This window comes from Adelges cooleyi, unplaced genomic scaffold, assembly GCF_023614345.1.
Source record: "Adelges cooleyi isolate 19-005CV unplaced genomic scaffold, UGA_ACOO_1.1 ACOO_flye_CR_arks_rails_tigmint_CR_PRNA_30, whole genome shotgun sequence".
Classification (NCBI taxonomy): Eukaryota; Metazoa; Arthropoda; class Insecta; order Hemiptera; family Adelgidae; genus Adelges; species Adelges cooleyi.
In genome coordinates, this window is record NW_026095971.1 from 23,345,416 (window position 1) to 23,367,696 (window position 22,281).

At 28.7% G+C, this 22,281-nt stretch overlaps 3 protein-coding genes and 1 long non-coding RNA gene across 6 annotated transcripts; 2 read left to right on the forward strand and 2 right to left on the reverse strand.

Moving 5' to 3' along the window:
• The first annotated feature begins 2,304 nt into the window (after positions 1-2,304).
• LOC126837992 (uncharacterized) lies at positions 2,305-3,644 on the forward strand. Its single transcript, XM_050572046.1, has 3 exons — positions 2,305-2,433; positions 3,146-3,269; positions 3,532-3,644. The coding sequence occupies exons 1-3, from the start codon at positions 2,353-2,355 to the stop codon at positions 3,642-3,644; spliced, it is 318 nt and encodes a 105-aa protein (XP_050428003.1). The 5' UTR covers positions 2,305-2,352.
• A 1,849-nt stretch (positions 3,645-5,493) lies between these two features.
• On the reverse strand, positions 5,494-14,266 carry LOC126839130 (uncharacterized). Of its 2 annotated transcripts, none has more exons than XM_050574201.1 (7): positions 14,011-14,266; positions 13,373-13,514; positions 12,949-13,022; positions 11,882-12,035; positions 11,550-11,623; positions 11,025-11,172; positions 5,494-5,618 (listed from the first exon to the last, which is right to left on the reverse strand). In XM_050574201.1, the coding sequence occupies exons 1-7, from the start codon at positions 14,092-14,094 to the stop codon at positions 5,557-5,559; spliced, it is 738 nt and encodes a 245-aa protein (XP_050430158.1). In that variant the 5' UTR covers positions 14,095-14,266; the 3' UTR covers positions 5,494-5,556. The 2 variants fall into 2 exon arrangements, with proteins under 2 accessions (XP_050430158.1, XP_050430159.1); XM_050574202.1 differs by lacking the exon at positions 5,494-5,618 and adding an exon at positions 10,601-10,702.
• On the reverse strand, positions 6,016-8,581 carry LOC126839142 (uncharacterized). The gene is made up of 5 exons (XR_007685791.1): positions 8,326-8,581; positions 7,484-7,557; positions 6,836-6,983; positions 6,494-6,567; positions 6,016-6,114 (listed from the first exon to the last, which is right to left on the reverse strand). It is a non-coding gene; the product is annotated as an uncharacterized LOC126839142 (long non-coding RNA).
• Positions 14,267-15,193: 927 nt separating the features above from the next.
• LOC126839121 (uncharacterized) lies at positions 15,194-20,517 on the forward strand. 2 transcript variants are annotated; one of them, XM_050574184.1, is made up of 2 exons: positions 15,194-15,317; positions 18,985-20,517. In XM_050574184.1, exon 2 carries the CDS (start codon positions 19,006-19,008, stop codon positions 20,395-20,397), a length of 1,392 nt encoding a protein of 463 aa, XP_050430141.1. In that variant the 5' UTR covers positions 15,194-15,317; positions 18,985-19,005; the 3' UTR covers positions 20,398-20,517. The 2 variants fall into 2 exon arrangements, with proteins under 2 accessions (XP_050430141.1, XP_050430142.1); XM_050574185.1 differs by having other exon boundaries at positions 15,210-15,314.
• Positions 20,518-22,281: the final 1,764 nt, after the last annotated feature.

The window sequence follows — 22,281 nt, forward strand, 5'->3', positions numbered from 1 at the left end:
CAGCACATTAATTCTCGTTACCAACGACGATGGGGCTCACTTTTTTAGTTAACGTATATTTCGTACAGGTAGTCGGCATTCGAACACTTGGACGTCCGAAAGTAGGAGATAAGACGAATGATACATTATGTAGCTGTACCTCTTCTTATTTCACATATAACAATGATTGCTGATTGGTAAACATTTTTACTAATCATCAACTGATATTATGATGATACATGCATTGTCGTTGACGGTTAACCTTAAAAGTTAACACTCGAATAACCGTGTGGTGTACTATTTTTTTTTATTTTCAAAATTAAGCATAACTCAGTACATTTTATCAGGACACGCGGTTCTAACTACTGGCGTTTAGAAGCGTATGAAAAGACTTTCGAGATTGATTATAGCTATAGTCAAGTTTTGACTTATAAAATTAAAAAAAAGTCGCGTTTCCTTAATATTCCAAAGGTTTGTTCTAGAATGGGGCTATAACGGTTCACAGACAATTTTGTGTAAACTTTTAGTGGTCCCAGTAAGTTTTGAGAGCTCAAGAGAGATCACATTCAATCGGCTCGGTACAACACAAGTCCCCGCCCCAATTGTAATGGCCAATAATCCCTTTGCTAATATCCGTCGATAGCCATACTTAAGGTTAGGCTACTATTTTTGATTTTTACGGACTATTAATGTTGTAAGGTTGTAAAGTAATTAAATATCTATGTGCGAAAATCGTATGTAAATAGTACATTCGATTCGATAACATTTTCAAGTTTTCATTATTTGTGCTACGACCTCCGAATTTCCAACGTAAAAAGTAACACTAAGATACAAAAAAAAAAAAAAAAATGAGAAATTCAAACATTGACAATTTTATATTATTATGTTTTTGTCGTTAGACCGACGTATTTTTTTCGGTTTAAAATGTATGAATATTTATCGGTGGCGAAAAAAATGTACTGTACAACATTCTCATGTGTGCACAAGTGCCATCAACAAAATTGCACATGGAAAACCCCGAAATTTCGACAACCCCTCTCCACCTCACGTGTAGAAAAAAAAAATATCGATACCTAAGCCTTACCGGTGTATCTTAAAATATAACGCATTGACTTTTTAACTTTGTTAATTGAATTGTATGTAATTTATTGGAGACAAAGGCCTTGCACGCAGAGCGGATTAAAGAGGGGACTATGTGGTCTAAAGCCTCTCCCTCGAGTACTTGAATTGTGTAAATTAAAAGTGAATTTTTTGAAAATATTAGAATACATTTGAAGTGACATTTTTTTCAAACCCCCCCCCCCTTTCTTTCAATCCTGCCCCGGCTTGCACGTAGCTATGTGTCTTGGGTGGTGAAATAACCATAATTAATAAAGATATTTTAACAATAAAATGCAAGTCAAATACACGAATCATTAATGATTAGACATAACAAGGGTGTTTGAAATAATTACTAAGGTAATAATGATTAAGGCATAACATCGAGGTTATGCCTTGCATGAAATAAAATAGTTGAAAAATTTAAATACAAAAAACGGTTTACATTATAACAGCCATTGTTGAAACCTTGTGATTAGACGAGGCCCCTACACAGTATTTGTTGTTACTTATGAAATGGCAATAGCTGAACGTAAAGGTGGTATATTATGTACCTAAAACAATAATGTAGTGCGAACTTACAAGAAAATAGGTCAAACGTTAAAAAAACGAGTACATTTCTTGTACTTACACTTGCTTTCCAACAAAGAAACCCATAGTAAATATTATACTATTGCAAATAAGTATCGACCTAGTTGTTTTTGTTGAAGTCTCCACGGTCAAAAGGATTTTGATTATTATAATATTGCGGGACAATTTTGGTGGGATACAACAGGGGGCTATGGGATCCAAGAAGGATTTTCCCTATTTGGATACGAGCTCGTTGTACTGTGTAAACTCAAACCATATGGCATATAATTTTGATTACCACCTTTAACCCACCTTTACATTCAACCCACTTTCGTGGCAGTAGCCAGTGAGCGCTGACCATGTTCCTCGCATTGTCGCTGCCCGACGCTCCCTCCAAGGGCTGTTTTTTTGGCACCGCGAGCAACGGTCTAACCGGTTAATGTAAACAATAACCAATGTAAACACTCACTGCTTAAAAAACAACTTGTTTTCGAAAAAAGAAACCCATAGTAAATATTATCCTATTGCAAATAAGTAATACAGAAAAATAAAAAGGCCTAAATAAACACATTTTTTAGGCGTTTAGTGACTTGCTTAGTGTACTATATAATGGGGTAAAAATGCGATACGGTCATTACATACTGAGTTCTACTTCAAAGAACTTTCAACACTTTCAACAGTCATTATAAAAAATTTCACGAAAAAATGAACACGACATTTTTGTTTGTTTTCGGTTTAACGCTTTGCTTTGCCACACAAAAAGCGTCCGGAGTGGATGAAGCCCTGGTAATCATTATTTAACAATAATTTCAATAATATTTAAATTTAATTACATTATTATTTAAAGTAATACATAATATGCTAAACGGTAAACATATTTTTTTTGGTATTAAATTATAAATTTATTGATTAATTATAAGTATAATTTCGTATTTACAATGTTATATAGGTAACAGTGTAGGTCAAAAAATACTAATCGGAGAATAATTTAATACACATTATTTTTAAAAACAGTTTATATTATTAAAATAAAAAATGTACGTAAAAATCAAATCTTAAAAACTAAAATGTAATTTATTAAAAAATATAGATTTACAAAAGTATTATATTATAAGAACATAAGACATCTTAAATACATTTTACTTGCCTACAGGAGAATTCTTTAATTTAAAAATAAATAAATTTTTTTGAAGAAATAAAAAATAGAAAATTATTTTAATTATCTTTCAATTTACATTCAACGAAAATTAAAAAATTTTATTTAAATTTAAAAAAAATACATTAAAAGAAATTTAAATAATAAAATTTAATGAATATATATTTTTTTTAATTATTAAAAATTAAATGTTAATTAGACACTTAAATACAAATGTATTTAAGTATAATATTTTTTTAATTTTTATACTTTATAAAGATGTAATAATAATTATTTTTAAATAATGTATAATATGATAAATGTTTAACTTATATACTAATAACAACGTTGATACAATTTTAGGCAGTATGGAAAATGATTTTATCTACGACAGGTTCAGCAGAAATTTTGGGTATGGATGAAGCTACATTAAAAAACCAAAAGGTTAACAAACAAGCGTTCTACAATATGACCAAGATAAAACCAGGTAAGTTGTAAAATGTCTTTTTTTCAAACGATGTGTTTCATTTAGAATCGAATTAATCAGCATAGTATTTTACGGTTTATATTATTTGAAAATATCTTAACAAGTTACATATAAACACTCATTGTGAAACGACTGTTTGTTGTTAGTTAAATTATTTTGTGATAACACAATTAAAATATCAAAAATCATAAGCGCAATTGTATGGCAACGAAGGGTTACAAATTTATTGTGTAATAATTATTATATTTTTACGTTTATTTAGAAGTGGACCCAGTTACATATGACGCTTATGAACTCATAGTAGGTCAATATAAGCTCGCGGTGATAAAAGAAAGTATGAGCCAAAACACTACGGGAGGCATGTCCGGTCGATGAAGAGTATGACACTATTATACACGTATTTAATGTGACATATTATAAAATATGTATTTTAAAAAATATATATACATCTATATTACAAGCATAATCCGTGTATTTTTATCAAATCTGGTGCAATGCATCGTCAGTTTTTCATTTTCTATACAAGTTACCTTCTACTAAATGCACGGTCAAACAACCTAATGTAGTGGTGTGTGAGTGTGTCGGTTTTAATTTTTAAACATTATTTAATAACTAATAAAATTACTTATTCTAAACATGTAACGGCAAGCCGTAAAGATCATTCTTGATTGTACACATTTGAACGTTTAAACGGCGATTTTTTAAAACTATACAGCTTACAGCTGTATTATAAAACTAACGGAGTGAAATTTCCTCGTTTCATGTAGTTCTTAGGGTAAATGTATCAAATAAATCTAACTTAAATACAAAGTATAACCTAAATTTGTGACTGAATCTGTGTGGTATTAGTAGGCAGTAAACGTAGATATTTTAAGTAATTAATAATTACATGCTTTTGTTAAATTATAAAATGTTGGTACCGCTTGGGCGTCATTAAACTTTTAATTTTCATGAGAGTTATTTTAATTTGCAAATAGTTTCATGATAATATTTAACTTGACGCTGATTTAAAGACTAGGTATTTTTCTTTATTTCATGATTTTTTTTTTTATATGTCTAAACCACGATATCACCTAAAACCACACCACCAGTTTCTTCATGTTGCATTGTCTATAGAGAAAAAAATAATGCATGAAAGGTATTTTATTGATAAAAAAAATATTATAAGTAGTTCTTTCCAGTTCTTTGATCGCATCGAACGACGCAAGTCTAAGAGTATTTCCGTTTTTTTAATAAAATAATAAAAAAATACATCAAACGAGTATTCGTTACTCCTACCAAGATTCTTTCAGATATCAATGGGTATTTTAACATTACTGCGAACTGACCTTGGTCGTGAATAGGTCCGGCAAAGACTCGTTAATTTGCAAAGCTTACAAAGTTTGTACTTGATCAAAAAAGGAACACATTATATCTTAACTACACAATGGCAAGCAAACATATTAGAAAACTTATAGTTTCCAGTTTTCTTAAGGTATTATAACGTGAACTATGTATATACAACCTCTTTTTTATAAAAAAACACATTTTCGTAGAATACCTGTAAAAAGTCTGGTTTTCATATACGTTTCATCGATTAGAATTTATAATTTTTTAAACCTTGAATTTTCCGAGAAAAAAAATTCGAAAAAATGTACAAACAAGACAGCTAACGGCCAAAGTTGCCACACTGTAATTATTTTCTAGCTTTAATCCAGAGCAGAGATACCTATTGGTTTATTACTATGGTGTGGGTTTTTTTTTGCCTGTATACACTGTCACTTTTTTAATCATGAAATCACAAATTTCATCTAGTTGGTACTTTGGGGAGGGGGGTGGGGTAAACGTTGAAAAAGATATATAGTAATAAGCAATGTACATTTTAGATTCCAAGTGGAGCTTAGAAGATACTTAATTTCATCGACGCGTTTTTTTCCTTTTATGATTTTTGGTTTTCATGAAGTACACAGAATATTGAACTTAATTCGAAATTAGCTTACCAACAGAAAGTTTGAAAATTTCCCAAAGCATGCGTGTTCAAAATATTTCATGAAAAAGGGTTCTATTTTAATAATATGTTAACATTATAAAAAGTGACTAGTTACAAAAAAAAATCACTGGTTTTGATCACGGATTTGAACCGTGGACTGATTTACTTGGATTGGGTAATAACACTTAAAAGTAATACAATAAATACTAACAAAATATAAGAGCAAAATAGTTTATTAATCAATCAAATCTACGTTTGTATGTGAATATGTGTTTATTACATATATGCAATAATTCGAGAACAGTTATTATAATCAAACTATGAAGGGAAAAATTTTTGCATGACAATGCGTTCAATTTGTGCCGCGTTGTATCTAGCTCCTGAAAGTATAAAATTGTATACATTTTATAAACAAATGAATCAGGCCAAATGAGTTGACAGTAACAATGTTACACTAAAAATACATCTTTGTTTCAATTAATTGTAGAATAGTAATGCAATATTAGTTATATTCATATGTATATAACATTTTGCAAAATTTTTATTTGTACATTATCATTATTATTTTAATTTGTTTTTTATTTTTAGAAATGTTGAATTTTAGTTTAAATAATTAAACAATTTACATCTATATACATGACAAATTTTCTTTTAAATATGTTTCTGCAATAGTTTTTGCACATATTGTTTGACACAAATAATTGAATATTATTCTATTTTGATATTACTTGTATATGTCTTCCTGCATTCTTCAACCAAAAAGAATTTCATCGGTTTTTTCCATATGTGTTTTACATTCAAGAATATATTTTTAAACTCTTCATATTCTTTTACATCACGATCATTATATTTCTGGATCTCTGTTTCTATTGTTGCCTATTGTTATATGAGTAATAATTAGGAATTAAATAGTGTATTACAAATTACAAAGGTATAAGATATAATACATGGCTTGAGGTTTTTATATGCATAAAAATAGCAATATTATAGTAGTTATTTTATTATATAAATACTCACTTTGATGTGAAAATGAGGAAGGTAAAAATATAAGATTAAGTTATTAAACTATAATTTACATTATTTATATAATAAAATATATCTGAGAATTTTTAACAATAATAAATACTAATACTTGTTAGTGCTATAAGAATTTAACCTATTATACACAGATGAATTGAAAGTTTGAATATTTTGGATATCTTCACAAAAACAACCTAACAAGCCTTTTATTTATAATTTTATAGTTTTTATTTACATTTAATCCCGGTTCTTTTATAGCAGCAAACGCTCGGACAACGATTAAAACTTCCTGCTTATTAAATCTATTGGCTGAAAGTACAAAAAATTTAACATTTTTAAACAAACGAATCAGGTCCAATGAGTTGAGAATAGCTATGTGTTAAACCAGAAAATCATCTTTATTATAAATATAGTCCCGTTTTCTTAATTTTTTAATAGGTTTATTAGTTACGACCTCTTAGTTTACAAAAAAATATAAATTTTTAAAGTTATAAAAATGACATACTTGATTGTTAATATGTTTTTCAATAATTTTTTAATATTATACTTAACTTATTTATTTTATATTTTTAATTACCTAATTCTGATGCTCTCCTTTTAAATACATCTATACTGTCGAAATCTTCAGGTCGCTCGGCTAATTTCATACATATAGCTCTTACTTGATTAAAGTCTAGCTCTTCAACTTTTCCCATTTCTCTTGCTACCATGTCTATAACCAACTTCTATAATTTTTAGAATAAGAATATTTAATTATAAAATGTATATTATAATTATTAACCCATAAAACTAAGCCTATTTTAGCGAAATCAAAACGCTTCAAATTTATTTAATTCGATTATTTTAATCATGGGCAACACTTTATAAGTATTTTCAATTTTTTTATTTACTCTTGTTTTTCATAATTTTTTTTGTATAGTATTTTTATATAAACCATAAAATATTTTTATTAAAAATCTGCTTTTTATGTCAAATAGTCTTGATTAATTTTCATTTTTTTCCAGAACAGAAAAACATTTAAATTTAGTTTTTAATCTAAAAAAAAATCAGTTTTATGTGTAAAAATTAGATGATTATTCGTTTTTTTTGGTAGAACAACTTTTAAGGTTATAAACTTGAATTTAAAGTTTTTATGTTACTGGAAAAAAAAATAGAAAAGAATAGTATTATAAATCTGCATAAAAAAATCCTTTTATCTGGTATATAGTAGTAAAGTTTTTATTACATTTAACTTTGGTGTTGCTTCAGTTGAGAACGATAGGAGGCCAATATGAACTTGGTCATTTGAATATTCATAATCTGAAAGTACATTTTATTATACATTATTCAAAATAAAATACTCGATTATTAAAATGTTTTTTTTCAAAATTTTCTGATAATTTTTTAAATTATCAACATTACTCAACATTTTTTAATCAACATTTTTGTATTGTTTACTTATAGTCAGTTCTTCCGCACTGGGTACCTCAATCTCTTCCTCAAATATAAATGATATATTGTACAATATCTCCCTTAATCGAGCAAAATCCATTCGGCCGTCTTTGTCCAAGTTTGCCTTGATAAAGTCTCTAATCCCTGTCTATAATTTTCAGAACAAGCGTAAAAGTATATTCAGTATAAGTATAATTCATTGAAATGAGCTCTTCGTTTAAGATTTTTTATTCGGTAATTGTTTTATTCTACAAAATCTAAGATGCTTTTTTCGAACAACTAAATTATCCAAAAAATTATTTTATTCTAACACTTTTTATATTAAAAATTGCACTACGAATTTGTTTAGTTATGTTAATAATAAGATAAAATAAACTAAGAAAAAATAAATAGTAAAAAAAAACTCGGAATAAATCATATAATCAGTTATTTTTTTATTTGAATAATAAATATCCGAATTAAAACTATACACCAGCCATTCAAAAAATTATTCGACGATTATTCGAATAAAACAATTATTTAAATAATTATTTAGATAAAAAAATGTCTAAATAATGCCCGTCTCTGTATATAGTTCAACAAGAATCTCAACGTTATATTTCGATCATAAGTAATAGTAAGTGCTCGTTTACTTACAAGTTGTTTTTCAGTTGGTGGGGCACCCTGACATTGAAAAAAGCATAACGTCACGCAGAAAAACAGTATATTTTTCAAATGCATGTTAATATATATAAAAAAAACTCAGTTTCCGATTATAGCTTTTGAAAATAAAAACTGTTTCGAAACTATTCGATAATAGTACTTATGAAGATTTTTTAAAGTAATATGAGTATTATAATACTGATTGGTGACTGTGATTGAAATATTATGAAATAGTGCAGTACGTTCTATAAGAAAACGTACTTTAGGAATGAACACAGTTTCAAGTTTGCCACTGTTGAATTATGGCATTCTCAGTAACAACAGATATTCAAGAACGTTTTTATTTGCGTTGTATGTCATTTTTTATACACTCACTCTTTTTTTTAAAAGTACTTACTACATTTAATTTATAACTGTTTACTTATGTGCAAAATATATGCAAAAATTGTCAACGTTCTTTGATAGTGGCCTATCTAAAGAATATTTCATACAATTTACCAGTGTTTTGTTTGGACTACGCTGGGTTTTTTACACGTATAACTCATTATTTCCCATGGCTTTTGCAATTATTACAAGCAGACTGGTACATCATTCAAATAAAACGTTATCTAGATAATACATTATTCAAGTAATTGCCACTCGACTAATGTAGGATTTGAGTAGATTTGTTTAAATATTATTCGAAAAAGAATTTTCCACAACTCTGATGACAAGATCAACGTATAAAAGCTTCGAATCTAAAAATACCAAATATATCCAACAAAAACCTAGTACAGGGAGGGGGGGTGTCGGAGAATAGTGATATGAAAGTAATTTTTTAGCATTAGGGTGGATACGATTAGGGTTGATCGTCTGTCTATAAAAATGTATTGCCATAGTTACCCATGTATCGTAGTTAATAATATAACGAAAAATATTTCCATTATCTGTTGGCTGTTGAATCACTCAAACATAGTGTAACGTGTCTGTTTGGCTAGTTGACTAGGCTAGGCCCAAACGACAGTCGATAGTGTTTAATTAGTAGTCCCGAAGATGGGACGGATAGCTAAGCCGTATCTACACATAAATATTCCTAAAGTCTTTTTTATTTGTTTGTTGGTGGCCTGAGGAGCTTAACAGGTACTCTAAATAGCTCAAATCTCGATTGCACAACGAAAAGGAAACAGGTTTATTAAATAATTAAATATATGTATTACACCTCTACCTGTATCCTAAAGCGATATCTGTAGTAAGTGCAGGTAATGACAGAATCGAATCGATGCCCCTTGCTGCTTATCCCGTGTGTCTGTTGTCTCCCCTACTATAATGGCTTACATGCTAATCGGCTTTACCCTGCTAATAATGCATATTTGGAGGCGAGTCGTTAAGGACGGCTAAATGTGACCGTTACCTGGAAATTGACTAAGGTCCAAGTGTCATTTCTCAGATTTTTTTTTTGAGGGAGGGAGGCAGGGTTCTTAATAAAAAAACAAAATTGATTGACTGCAAATTTTTGAATATGATATATTATGTAGTTTTATTCTAGGTCTACCTTCGGTCTAATTTTCAAAAGTAATTCTGTTGGAGTTTGAGTGTTGAGTGGATTCAGACAAAATAAGAATTAACACAAGTTGTACCTTTTTTTTTTTGTCTTACGACAATAGTAATAATGATTAAGTAATATTTCACTTCGACTAATACATAAAGTAATAAATGAAGACTTGTTATACACAGTTAGTTTACTTGAACATTATGTGAGCGAATAAGATATCCCCCGATCTCCCTTTTATATAAGACCAAAAAAATATTCTAGAACAAAAACTGTACACAATGCAATACTACTATTGACGGCAATTTACACGCGAATTACTATAATAACAAATGATTGGCTAATATATAAATCACGCCATAATATTTGGTTTATTAGGAAAACAAGTTTATCTAAACAATATTAATAAGCACTTACATTCTAAGAAGAATATACTATAAATTATTCCTTGAATATTTCAACAGAGTGTATAACAATTTCACGAAGCATGCTAATTCAAAATGTTTCCTAAAAAAGTGTTCTGAAAAAGGGTTCTGTTTAAATAATATTTTTACGTTAAAAAAAGTGACTAGTTACAAAAAAAAAAGTCACAGGTTTTGTCCACGGGCTTGAACCGTAGACTGATTTTCTGGAATTGGGTAATAACACTAAAAAGTAATACAATAAATACTAACAAAATATAAGAGCAAAATAGTTTATTAATCGATCAAGTCTACATTTGTATGTGAATATGTGTTTATTACATATATGCAGTAGTTCGAGAACAGTTATTTTAATCAAACTATGAAGAAAAAAATTTTTGCATAACAATGCGTTCAACTTGTGCCGCGTTGAATCTATCTTCTGAAAGTATAAAATTGTATACATTTTATAAACAAACAAATCAGGCCAAATGAGTTGAGAATAACAATGTTACACTAAAAATACATCTTTGTTTCAATTAATTGTAGAATAATAATGCAATATTAGTTATATTCATATGTATATAACATTTTGCTAAATCTTTATTTGTACATTATCAAAAAAGGTAGTTTAAATAATTTTTTTTAATTAAATGATTTACAATTACATAAATGGCAAATTTTGTTTTAAATGTGTTTTTGCAATAGTTTTTGCACATATTACTCGACACAAAAAATTAAATATTATTCTATTGTCATATTACTTTTATATCCCTCCTTGCATTCTTCTTCCGAAAAGAATTCCATGGGTAATTTCGATATCTGTTTTACATTCAAGAATATTTTTTTGAATTCTTCATATATTTTTACATCACGATCATTATATCTCTGGATCTCTCTTTTTATTATTGTCTATTGTTATATGAGTAAAATTAGGAATTAAATAGTGTATTACAATTTACAAAGATATAAGATATAATATAAGGCTTGCGGTTTTATATGCATAAAAATAGCAATTTTATAGTAGTCATTTTATTATATAAATACTCACTTTGATGTGAAAATGAGGAAGGTAAAAATATAAGATTAAGTTATTAAACTATAATTTACATTTTTTATATAATAACATTAATCTGAGAATTTTTAATAATAATAAATACTAATACTTGTTAGAGTTACAAGAATTAAACCTGTTTTACATAGAAGAAGTGAAAGTTTGAATATTTTGAATATCTTCACAAAAACAACCTATCAAGCCTTTTGTTTGTAATATTATAGTTTTTATTTACATTTAATCCCGGTTCTTTTGTAGCAGCAAACGCTCGGGCTAAGATTAAAACTTCCTTCTTATTAAATGTATTGTCTGAAAGTACAACAAATTCAATATTTTTAAACAAACGAATCAGACCAAATGAGTTGAGAATAACTATGTGTTAAACTAGAAAAATCATTTTTATTATAAATATCGTCCCGTTTTCTAATATTTTTTTTAGGTTTATTAGTTACGACCTCTTAGTTTATATAAAGTTATAAAAATGACATACTTGATTGTTAATATGTCTTTTCAATAATTTTTTAATATTATACTCAACTTATTGAATATTTTTATATTTTTAATTACTTAATTCTAATTCTTTTTCAAGTACATCTATACTGTCAAAATCTTCAGGTATTTCGATTAGCATTGCTAATTTTTTACATATAGCTTTTACTTGATAAGAGTCTAGCTCTTCATCTTCCCCCATATTTCTTGCTACCATGTCTGTAACCAAATCCTATAATTTTTTTAATAAGAATATTCAATTATAAAATGTATATTAAAATAAACACATAAAACTAAGCCTTTTTTAGCGAAATCAAAACGATTCAAATTTATTTTATTTTTATTTCGACTATTTTGGTCATGGTCAAAACTTTATAAGTACTTTTAGTTTTTTTCTTTCCTCTTCTTTTTCAAACTTTTTTTTATAGTACTTTTATATTAACTATCAAAAATCTGTTTTTTATGTCTAATAGTCTTAAAATTTAAAAAAAAATTATTCATTTTTTCCAGTACCTAACAGAAAATAATATAAATTTAGTTTTTTATCTCAAAAAATAGTTTTATGTGTCTAAAATTAGATGATATTTCGTTCTTTTGATAAAACAACTTTTTAGATTATAAACTTAAGTTTAATGATTTTCTGTTACTGGAAAAAAATTATATATATATTTTTTAGAAAGATGATACTATAAAAAAACAATAAAAAAGAATAGTAATAAAAAAACTAAAAATATGATCATTGCCAAATAACGTGAAAAAAAATTGTAATTTTATCATAACAGGTGTGCAAATAAGTTTGATTTAAGGAACAAATAAGGGAAAAAATGTTTTATTTAAATTCTCTTTTTCCATGTTTTTTTTTATGTGTAAAAATCCAGTAACAAAATCTTTTACTTTAAAAATTCTATCGTTTTACTGTTGGGGAGAATGTATATATCTTATGGTTTAACCATATCGTTCGAGACCCAAAATGATAAAAAAAATTGAAAAACTAAGTAGAAAAAAAATCACTTCCGAGTGAAAATTAGTACGGTAAAAACATAAAATTAAATTAATAAAATATAATTTAAATTTTGTTCACAATATTTTAAATCTGCATAAAAAAAGGCTTTTATCTGTAATATAGTGATTAAGTTTTTATTTACATTTAACATTGGCGTTGCTTCGGTGGAGAGCGATAGGAGGCAAATATGAATTTGGTCATTTGAATATTCATAATCTGAAAGTACATATAATTATACATTGTTTAAATAACCAAATTAGGCAAATTTAACAGCAAAGCAATCGAGAGTATTATCGTGTTGCAATTGCAAAACATTTGTAGTTCGAGTTATTGAAATTTAAGAATAATGACGTCACAAAACATTATATATTATCAGTAAAATGTATTAATAAACGTCCTACTTTTTTTTTTGTACATCATAAAAAAAGGTTTATTAATCTTTTCATTTGGTTTACAAGTTATGATTTTTTGGTTTAAAAATACTCGATTATTAAAATGTTTTTTTTCAAAATTTTCTGATAATTTACTCAACATTTTTTAATCAAAATTTTTGTATTGTTTATTACCTATAGTCAATTCTTCCGCACTGGGTACCTCAATCTCTTCGTCGAACATATATGTTACTAAACACAATAACTCCCTTAATCGAGCAAAATCCATTCGGCGGTCTACGTCCAAATTTACCTTGATTAAGTCTCTAATCCCTTTCTATAATTTTTAGAACAAGTGTAAAGGTATATTCAGTGTAAGTATATTTCATTGAAATGATCTCTTTGTTTAAAATTATTTATTCGGTAATTTATTCGGTATTCTACAAAATCTAAGATGATTTTTTCGGAATAACTATATTATCCAAATAATTATTTTATTCTAAAACTTTTTATATTAAAAATTGCAATACAAATTTGTTTTATTATGTTAGCAATAAAAAAAATAACCTAAGAAAAAATAAATAATAAAAAAAAACTCAGATAAAAGCATATAATTATTTAGGTATTTTTTTATTTGAATAATAAATATCCGAATTAAAAATTATAAACCAGTCATTCAAAAAATTATTCGACGAGTATTCGAATAAAAAAATTATTTAAATAATTATTTAGAAAAAAAAATTTCTAAATAATGCCGATCTCTGTATATAGTTAAACAAGAATCTCAACGTTATATTTCGATCATATATAATAGTAAGTGCTCGTTTACTTACAAGTTGTGATGCAGTTGGTGGGGCACCCTGACATTGAAAAAAGCATAACGCCACACAGAAAAACAGTATATTTTTCAAATGCATGTTAATAAATAAAAAAAACTCCGTTTCCGAATATTGAATTATAAGTTTTGAAAATAAAAACTGTTTCGAAACTATTCGATAATAGGACTTATGAAGATTTTTTTAAATAATGTGAGTGTTATAATACTGATTGGTGACTGTGATTGAAATTTTATGAAATAGTGCAGTACGTTCTATAAGAAAACGTACTTTAGGAATGAACACAGTTTCAAGTTTGCCACTGTTGAATTATGGCATTCTCAGTAACAACAGATATTCAAGAACGTTTTTATTTGCGTTGTGTGTCATTTTTTATACACGCGCTCACTCTTTTAGAAGTACTTACTACATTTACTTTTATAACTATTTACTCAGGTGCAAAAAAATACATAATTTGTCAACGTTTTTTGATACCAATGATAAAATAGGGTAAGATGAAAAATCCGGGGTTTATAAAATATAATGTGAAGAATGCGATAAATACTACGTAGGTCAGACAAAACGAAATATTGGGGTTAGGGTTAAAGAACACACAAGGAACATTAGAAACCAAAAAGTACACAAATCTCCTGTTGCGGAACATTTATTGGATACTAATCACAGCATCAAAACTGTAAAATTACTAAAAAATGTAAATAACTCTAATATTAGGGAAACAAAAGGTCTTGTTGTAGTCAGTAGTGCATAGTTTGGGCGAATCGCACAAAGCTCAACCAAGACCATTTTCCTCTTTTTGAGGAGTTTTGTTAGGGGTTCTACTGTGTCGACATAACTATCAACGGTTTTTGATTCCTTCCGCGTTAACTAACTGCCCTAGGGAGGAGATTTCGGGGAACCCAAATTTTAGATTTTTTTAAATAAATTAATAGCCTGACATTATTTAAACATAATACAATAACTCGACTCTACGGTTATTTTTATTTAGCAGGATGAAATTTTGGTTACCCATCAAAAAAAAAAAAAATATCAATTCATGGATTTTAATATTTGTGGTTAACTTAAAACAATATGAAAATAAAATATATGAATGTATAACAATTTATCTATTATATAAAATATGGCGGTGGATAAGCAAGTAATACGTTTATAATATACAGGTATTTAATGCACTGGATATTATTATTATAACCGAAACACTAAAGTGGTGACCTCGACTGAAGATGGAATCCAACGCCAAGGGCAAAGAAACACTGAAAACAGAAAACAAGATCAACGCGATCGACATTAATCTACTACTATAGGTAGTGGTAAAAATTTAGTTAAAAATTGTTAGTACTTAGATCTGGACAATTTATATTCAGTGCTTTTTAATTATCATTTACATTATTATTACTTAAAATAAATTATATTTTTGACTATCAAAATCTTTATAAATAACAACATTTATAGATAGTAAGTAAACATGGACAGAGTGGTCAAACCTAACCAGTTCCTTTAAGTAGCAACTCTATAAATCACAAATTTCATCTAGTTGGTTCAATAGAGGGGGGGGGGGGTAAAGTTGAAAAAGTTTACTTCTTCATAGTTAAAATTTGAAAAAACAACAAAAAACCCATACGACTTTTAAAGATTGAACTTTTATTGGCTATAATTTCGAGAAAAAGAGTAATCTATATACAAGAATGGGGATTTTTTTTTATTTAGTAACAAGTGTTTGGTATCAGATATTATGGAAAATATAATACAAAATCGCATAAAGCGAATATTATATAAAAAAAAATTGTAATGTCGTTTAGAACTCAAGCGATTGGTTTTGTTTTTACATTAAATGTGTATTGATAGTGAATTGGCACCTGTGCACACGGGCTATTATAATAGTTTTACTTACTGTGGCAGTATTTTACAAATTTTACTTTAAGTTGTTACATTTAACATTATGGGTTGCATACACGAATAAAAATGTATATAATATCAAAACCAAAGGGTTTTTTTAAGTTATTGAGTAATTGTTCGCGTTGCCCTTGTACTAAATGTAAACATGAAATTCATTTTTGTTCATTTAACCAAGATTAAAAATCATAAGTCTCAAATTTAAAAAAAAAAAAAATTAAAGCCTAAAACTGGTACTTGAGTATCAAAACTTAATTGTGCCGTTCTGAATAGATGCCAATAAAAACGTTTTAATGATTCGATACATTTTTTTAAAAGATTTTCGTTGTTTTTGTTAAAATATAAAAAATCTGCGTAAAATGCAGTCTTCTACCAATTAAAGAAAAACTGTAGTCCTGAATTTTTATTTCGTTTAATATGTTATGGATGCATATGAGATCTAACTCCTGACAAATTTTCAACTCAAAGGTTCTAAAATTACGGCTAAATAACCAAAAAACCAAAAAACTTGAACCACCTCTGGGGAGGTGGGATATGGGTATAATTTAATTTTGAAACTATTGAAGTATGAGGGCATAAAAAAAAACCAGTACAGTGTAGTCGGGACATAGTGGGGACGGAGCATAGTTGGGTCGGGGCATAGTGGGGACGGAGCATAGTTGGGTCGGGGCATAGTGGTGACGGGGAGGTCACAGGTTTACAGGAATTTTTAAATCTGAAAGTGATAAAATCACTTTCGAAAAAACGCTTCGATGCAAATCGGTAGTTAGTATTTTCAAGCCAGTACAGTCCGAACCAAGCACAGTATAAACCAGCAAAGTTAGAAAGTTTTAAATGAAGGTTCTGTATTTACAAATGACCATCAAAGCGTTTATTTGTAAGCGATTTTATCCGAGAGGACTAGTACAGTAGAGTATTGGCATAATGTGATCAAAGCAATGAGGAAACGGCGAAAATATAATTTATTTTAAGTAATAATAATTTGAAAGCGCTGAATATAAACTGACACACTGACAACATCAACTGGAATACAACTGTTACTCCTTTCAACTTACAACACATGTTTTGTCCATTCCGAGTTATGCAAAGCCGGGAAAAAAAGTGTAAATGAAATTGAAAGTCTACAGTATGTTATAAGGCGTTTTGTAAATTACAATTTTTTTTAATTCTATCGCAAAATGATACTAGTTACGTTAAATAACATAACATTTTCCAGTACCGTGACGATGTTCCACTGATATGATTTATAGTATGAACTAAAAGAAAATTTAAAAAGTATTTCTTTATTAAACTAGAAACATCAAGGTCTCAAAAAAACTTCCAACAAAATATTAACGTTTTTTTCTTATAGTTCCATTATATTACAGTACAGCTATTATATTATTTATATTGTTACATATAAAAAAATACCGCTGTAATCGTTACAAATTCCGGTCAAACCTTTTTGATTTATTCGGACTACTGCACGACTCATGTATGTTAAAACTTGTTTGACGTAATAGTTTAAATAGTTTATAACGATTGAAATCGATAAAACGAGAACCAACAGAAAATAACAGTTTTTCTTTGAACATCGGAAATATCATTAACACATTTTCATGGCTTTTAATAATTTTTGCTAATATATTCAATCATATAAATGGCATAGTAACTAAAATTCGGTATGAATATTTAAAATCAATAGCGTGGTATACCAATGCATAAAATCGCACAAATTACACATGTATACTCAGGTGTTTCGCATGATGCCGATTGTTACCTGGCTGCTAAAAACACCTAGCAGTGTTATTTTCTTTAACTGAATACGTTATATTCAACTTTTATTTTTTTTTTATAATATTCAATAGTTATTAGTCATATATTCCACAAAAGGTTATTTTTTGTATCATTTTAAAAGCCGGCGGACATTGAACAAAATGGTAAAACATTATTTTTTAACAACTTTCTGTGTAAAAAAAAAAACCGTATTTTTAATTTCAATTTCCTTTGCGTTCCTTACAAAATGGTTTGCAAATAATACAACTATAGTGTACGATTATGTTCTTTACATAGTCAACGTGCACAAAGCCACTGTTTTCCAAAACTGTATAAGTTGTACTTAAAGGCGTCGTGGCCAATTTAATGGCGTTACCAATTTTTAGTAGTTTTTTTTTGGGTATCAGTTAAACCAATGATAAAAGTCATTGATTTCAGTATAGATTTTTTACCTTGACTCCCTAATGAGAAAAACTCTGAATAGGTTTTTTAATGCTAACGGGTCTAGGAGATTTTTGTGTTGTGGTATTTATTGGTACAGTAGTTTCAAAGGAAGCGGAGTTGTGAGGGTCATTTCACTAAAATTTAATTTTTCTCTAAATCTTCCAAAATTAATTTAGTAATCTATTCAGCAATTATTAAATACATTTAATAGGACTAAAAATTAATAAAATAAAATAAATAAATAAAAAACTTTTTTAAAAATATGCTTTTCTAAAAAAAAAAAAAGTAAAAAGTGAACTAAAAAGTAAAAAATAATTTTATTACAAGTACAATTTACAAATTGTAGCATATTTTATTGTAAAAGTCAATTACTTTGAAAACAACCGAAAATTAACTACAATTTTAAAGAATGTTAAACATCTTTAATTTTTGACTAAAAAGAAAAGCGTAGGCCATATTTAACAAAGTCCTTCATAAATTTATCAGATAATGTTTTATATTGTAAGTTCTTTTGTAATTTAAATTTAGTTTAATATTTGTGTGTGACACATACATTTCATAACACTTAACTCAATGAATTTGGACTTTGTTGAATAGGGCCCACGCTTTTCTTTTTAGTCAAAAATTATAGATGTTAAACATTATTTAATATTGGAGTTAATTTTCGGTTGTTTTCAAAGTAATTGACATTTAAAATAAAATATGCTACAATTGATTGATAAATTGTTCTTGTAATACAATTATTTTTTACTTTTTACTATTTTTTTTTTTTTAGAAAAGCATGTTTTTAAAAAAGTTTTTTTAATTTTTTTTTTTTTTTAATTGGTAGTTAGGTACTACTAATAATTTGCATTGATGTATTTTATTTATTTTCACGTTAAGCTTTTGAAGAAGGTGACAACTATGGCCGTACTGAAATCCCGGTATGTAATGTTGTTTTTTTATTTTATAACGCAATTTCTCTATCGGTCGTACGGTGACCAGACAAAAGAATTCGAGAAGTCGGTAAACACATTGTTAAGCATACAGAGTTTGGCTACCGGTTACCCGGTTATTCAAAAAGATCCATACGATCGTCAGAGTTTGAACAGCTGGTCCCTCGGAGATTTGCAGAGAAAAATAGACGAATTAAACAACCGACGGGAATGCGGATACCTTTACAGCACTCAGTTGCATTTGAAATTGACCAGAGACGTGATATTAATGAACGCCAATAAGGCTGTCGCGTCTGAGACGATCGAGGATTTTCAGTTCGAAAAAGAAGCGCTCCTGATGATCGATTCGTTGTTGGATCTGAAACCCGACCGGTTAGGCGACTTCTGGTTACTTTTCGAATACACCCTTAAGATGCGCACGTTCTTGTGGTATATCATCAGAGGCGGTACGTGGGCGGTGAAGGCTGAATATATTGACGAAAAATCAAAGAAGGACGGCCACGTGGAATTGATAATAAACAAACGCATCGACGACAACGGATGTGCACCCGACAACTATTTCAATATGGAATTCGATAAGTGTTTACGCTTGCCATTAGAAGACGAACGACCGGCTGGGCAAAACGAAGACGATTTTTCATTCCAAAACATAACAGCTCAATCGTCCAGTGAAACCAACGAAAGTGTGATGAACGCAATACGAAGGAACAAACAATTACTGCACGTAATCCTCGTCGAAAACCGGGCTAACCGACTACGGTGGTCCTCGACGACTGGCTCCTTGTGGCTATTTCGCGACGAGAGAGCATTTGATCTGTTTTTTGGCGAATTCTTGGCCGGCGATTCGGGCCTTCCTGTAGTACGGTTTCCGGGATTGGATTATGAAAAAAATTTGACAGGAATCGATTCACTCGGAGGCTGCCAGAATCGAGTAATCGCCACGTTGAAACTGATAATGTTGCAAATAACATTGTCGTATACGAATCGACTCGGCGAATCCGGCAACTTTTCAGCAGACCTTAAGAAGTTCAACGTTCAAATCATCGACCGGTTTCGGCGCTTAATGGTATTGAAAAAGGACGTGCATTTCAGAATACTCAACTACAAATTGTCATACCCTTACAAAAATGTTGAAAAATGTAAGTCATGTCTCGACGAATTTATTGTTTGGTCGATTGATACGATTACGACTAATTATGATTTACCCAAAAATATCAAAGCGGCAGTGACCTATAGTGTAATGTCCTTAGGCGACGTTTTTATAGTAGGCTTAAGTTTGGTCGAAAAAATTCAAAATGAGATTGGCGAAAATCCAATCAGGATGGTGCAATCGTTTTTGAATGAAATCCGCAAACATTAGTCATTTCCTGACCTCTATGTTAAGACTACAAGACATGCCACTAATGTTTCTTTTATTAAAACTTTATAACATGTAACATATTTTATATAATCTTAAAAAAAATAATTGTTCGTAGTACAATTAAGGCAATTTTGTTTTTTTTATAATACACCTTTTTATTGGTTTTTTTTTTGGTTGTGGGAATATTAAAAATAATAATAAATAATAATTATGTAAAATAATATCTAGCGTTCTAGTTAATATAAATCCGCCTAGAACCTTTATTTGATTAAACGTCACTAAAAAAAAACACTTTTCTTCAAATCAACAAGAAAATATGAAAACAAAATAATGACCTCAGCTGCACGGAAGTACATAGGAACATGGACATGTCTTAATATACAAGTATAGGACCTTGGTATTTTCTAATATCCAATGTTTTATCTCTAATGGGAATTATTTTACTCGGCCCTGGGAGACTGAATCTCGGGCAACGCCGGTCCGGACAGCTTGTTATTCTATAAAAATTAAAAAAATATTCGGTTCAGCCGGCATTCCATGTAGGCATTATTGATACACAAATGTTTTGAGCCCACGATGCTCAAGATAAGGCAAATATAACAAATCAATAACATGTTTTCTTTTGTATTAAAATGTCAATAAAAAATGAATCGATGAATTTGTTTGACAAAAAAACAACCTGTAGACGTAATGATTGTTATTTATTATTTTTACGTTCTTTTTTAACTTAGAACTATGACCATTTCGATTCTATTCGATTTACACTTAGACTTATAAGAAAAAGAAAAAAAAGCGTAATTCAATTAATGCTCCTGGGTACCGACCGTTTTATCTTATAGCAATCTGTATAATACATTTAGATAAGCATGTTTTTTTAGTAAAATAGAAGGAATAGAATTTTTTTCTATTTTCACTTTTTCAATCAAAGTTTTAGGGATTGAAGTTTGATAGGTAGATCTAATATGGGGATCTTGCATATACTATTTTCTCAAAAATACTTTGGTTAAACTTTTTTTCTATTAAGGAAACCCCCCAAAAGTCAATTCCCCGGTTGCTATGTATGAGTGAGTAAGCAGCCAATGGAAATATTTAATTATATTGTTAACAATTATACATAGGTTACTATAGCAATACATGTATATCAACCCTAATCGTATTCACCCTTAAACGAAAAATTAATTTTTAAGCAAACAAACTGTCTTTAGATGCAATGTTTTTTTTGATATTTGTATTTTTATCTGTGACCACTGGTCCTCTTTTACTTACTCACTCACTTACATATAATATTTTCATACTGTGCTTAGTTTTGACTGTACCGGTTCGAACGTGCTATCTTTATACTATATAGTATATAAGTACAGACAAGACAAGAACAGATAAGAGCGTGCGATCGTCCATCGTCATTTGTTCCCACGAGTTAGCCGAACTCAATAAACACAAAATTACAATTGAAAACACGATATCTAAATATATATATATATAGACGAACCAATAAGTCCACTGATCAACGGAATCGTGCAAAAGCCTACTTATTTTTTTACACAAACTGAAGTGTCTCCAATTACCAAAACTAAAATAATTACAGGTTTTAGTTGCAAATTTTAAGGTACTCGTATATTATTGTAAGGTGTATGTTTTACAACGATATGTTATTTTGTTTTCATTATCAATGAGCAAAAAGTAGTCAAAGTAAACGAATGTAGCCAAATAACTGCTGAAAACGTTTGGTACTTTTTCTGGGGGTCTAAAAAAGGTGGACTTTTTAAACTTAAATGCAAACTTATACGCTTGATTTTCTTTTTGAGTTAAGGATATTTTGCCGAAAATACAGATCAATCTTTAGCAATTGATATTTTGATTTTTTTTTTATGCTAATTACTAAAA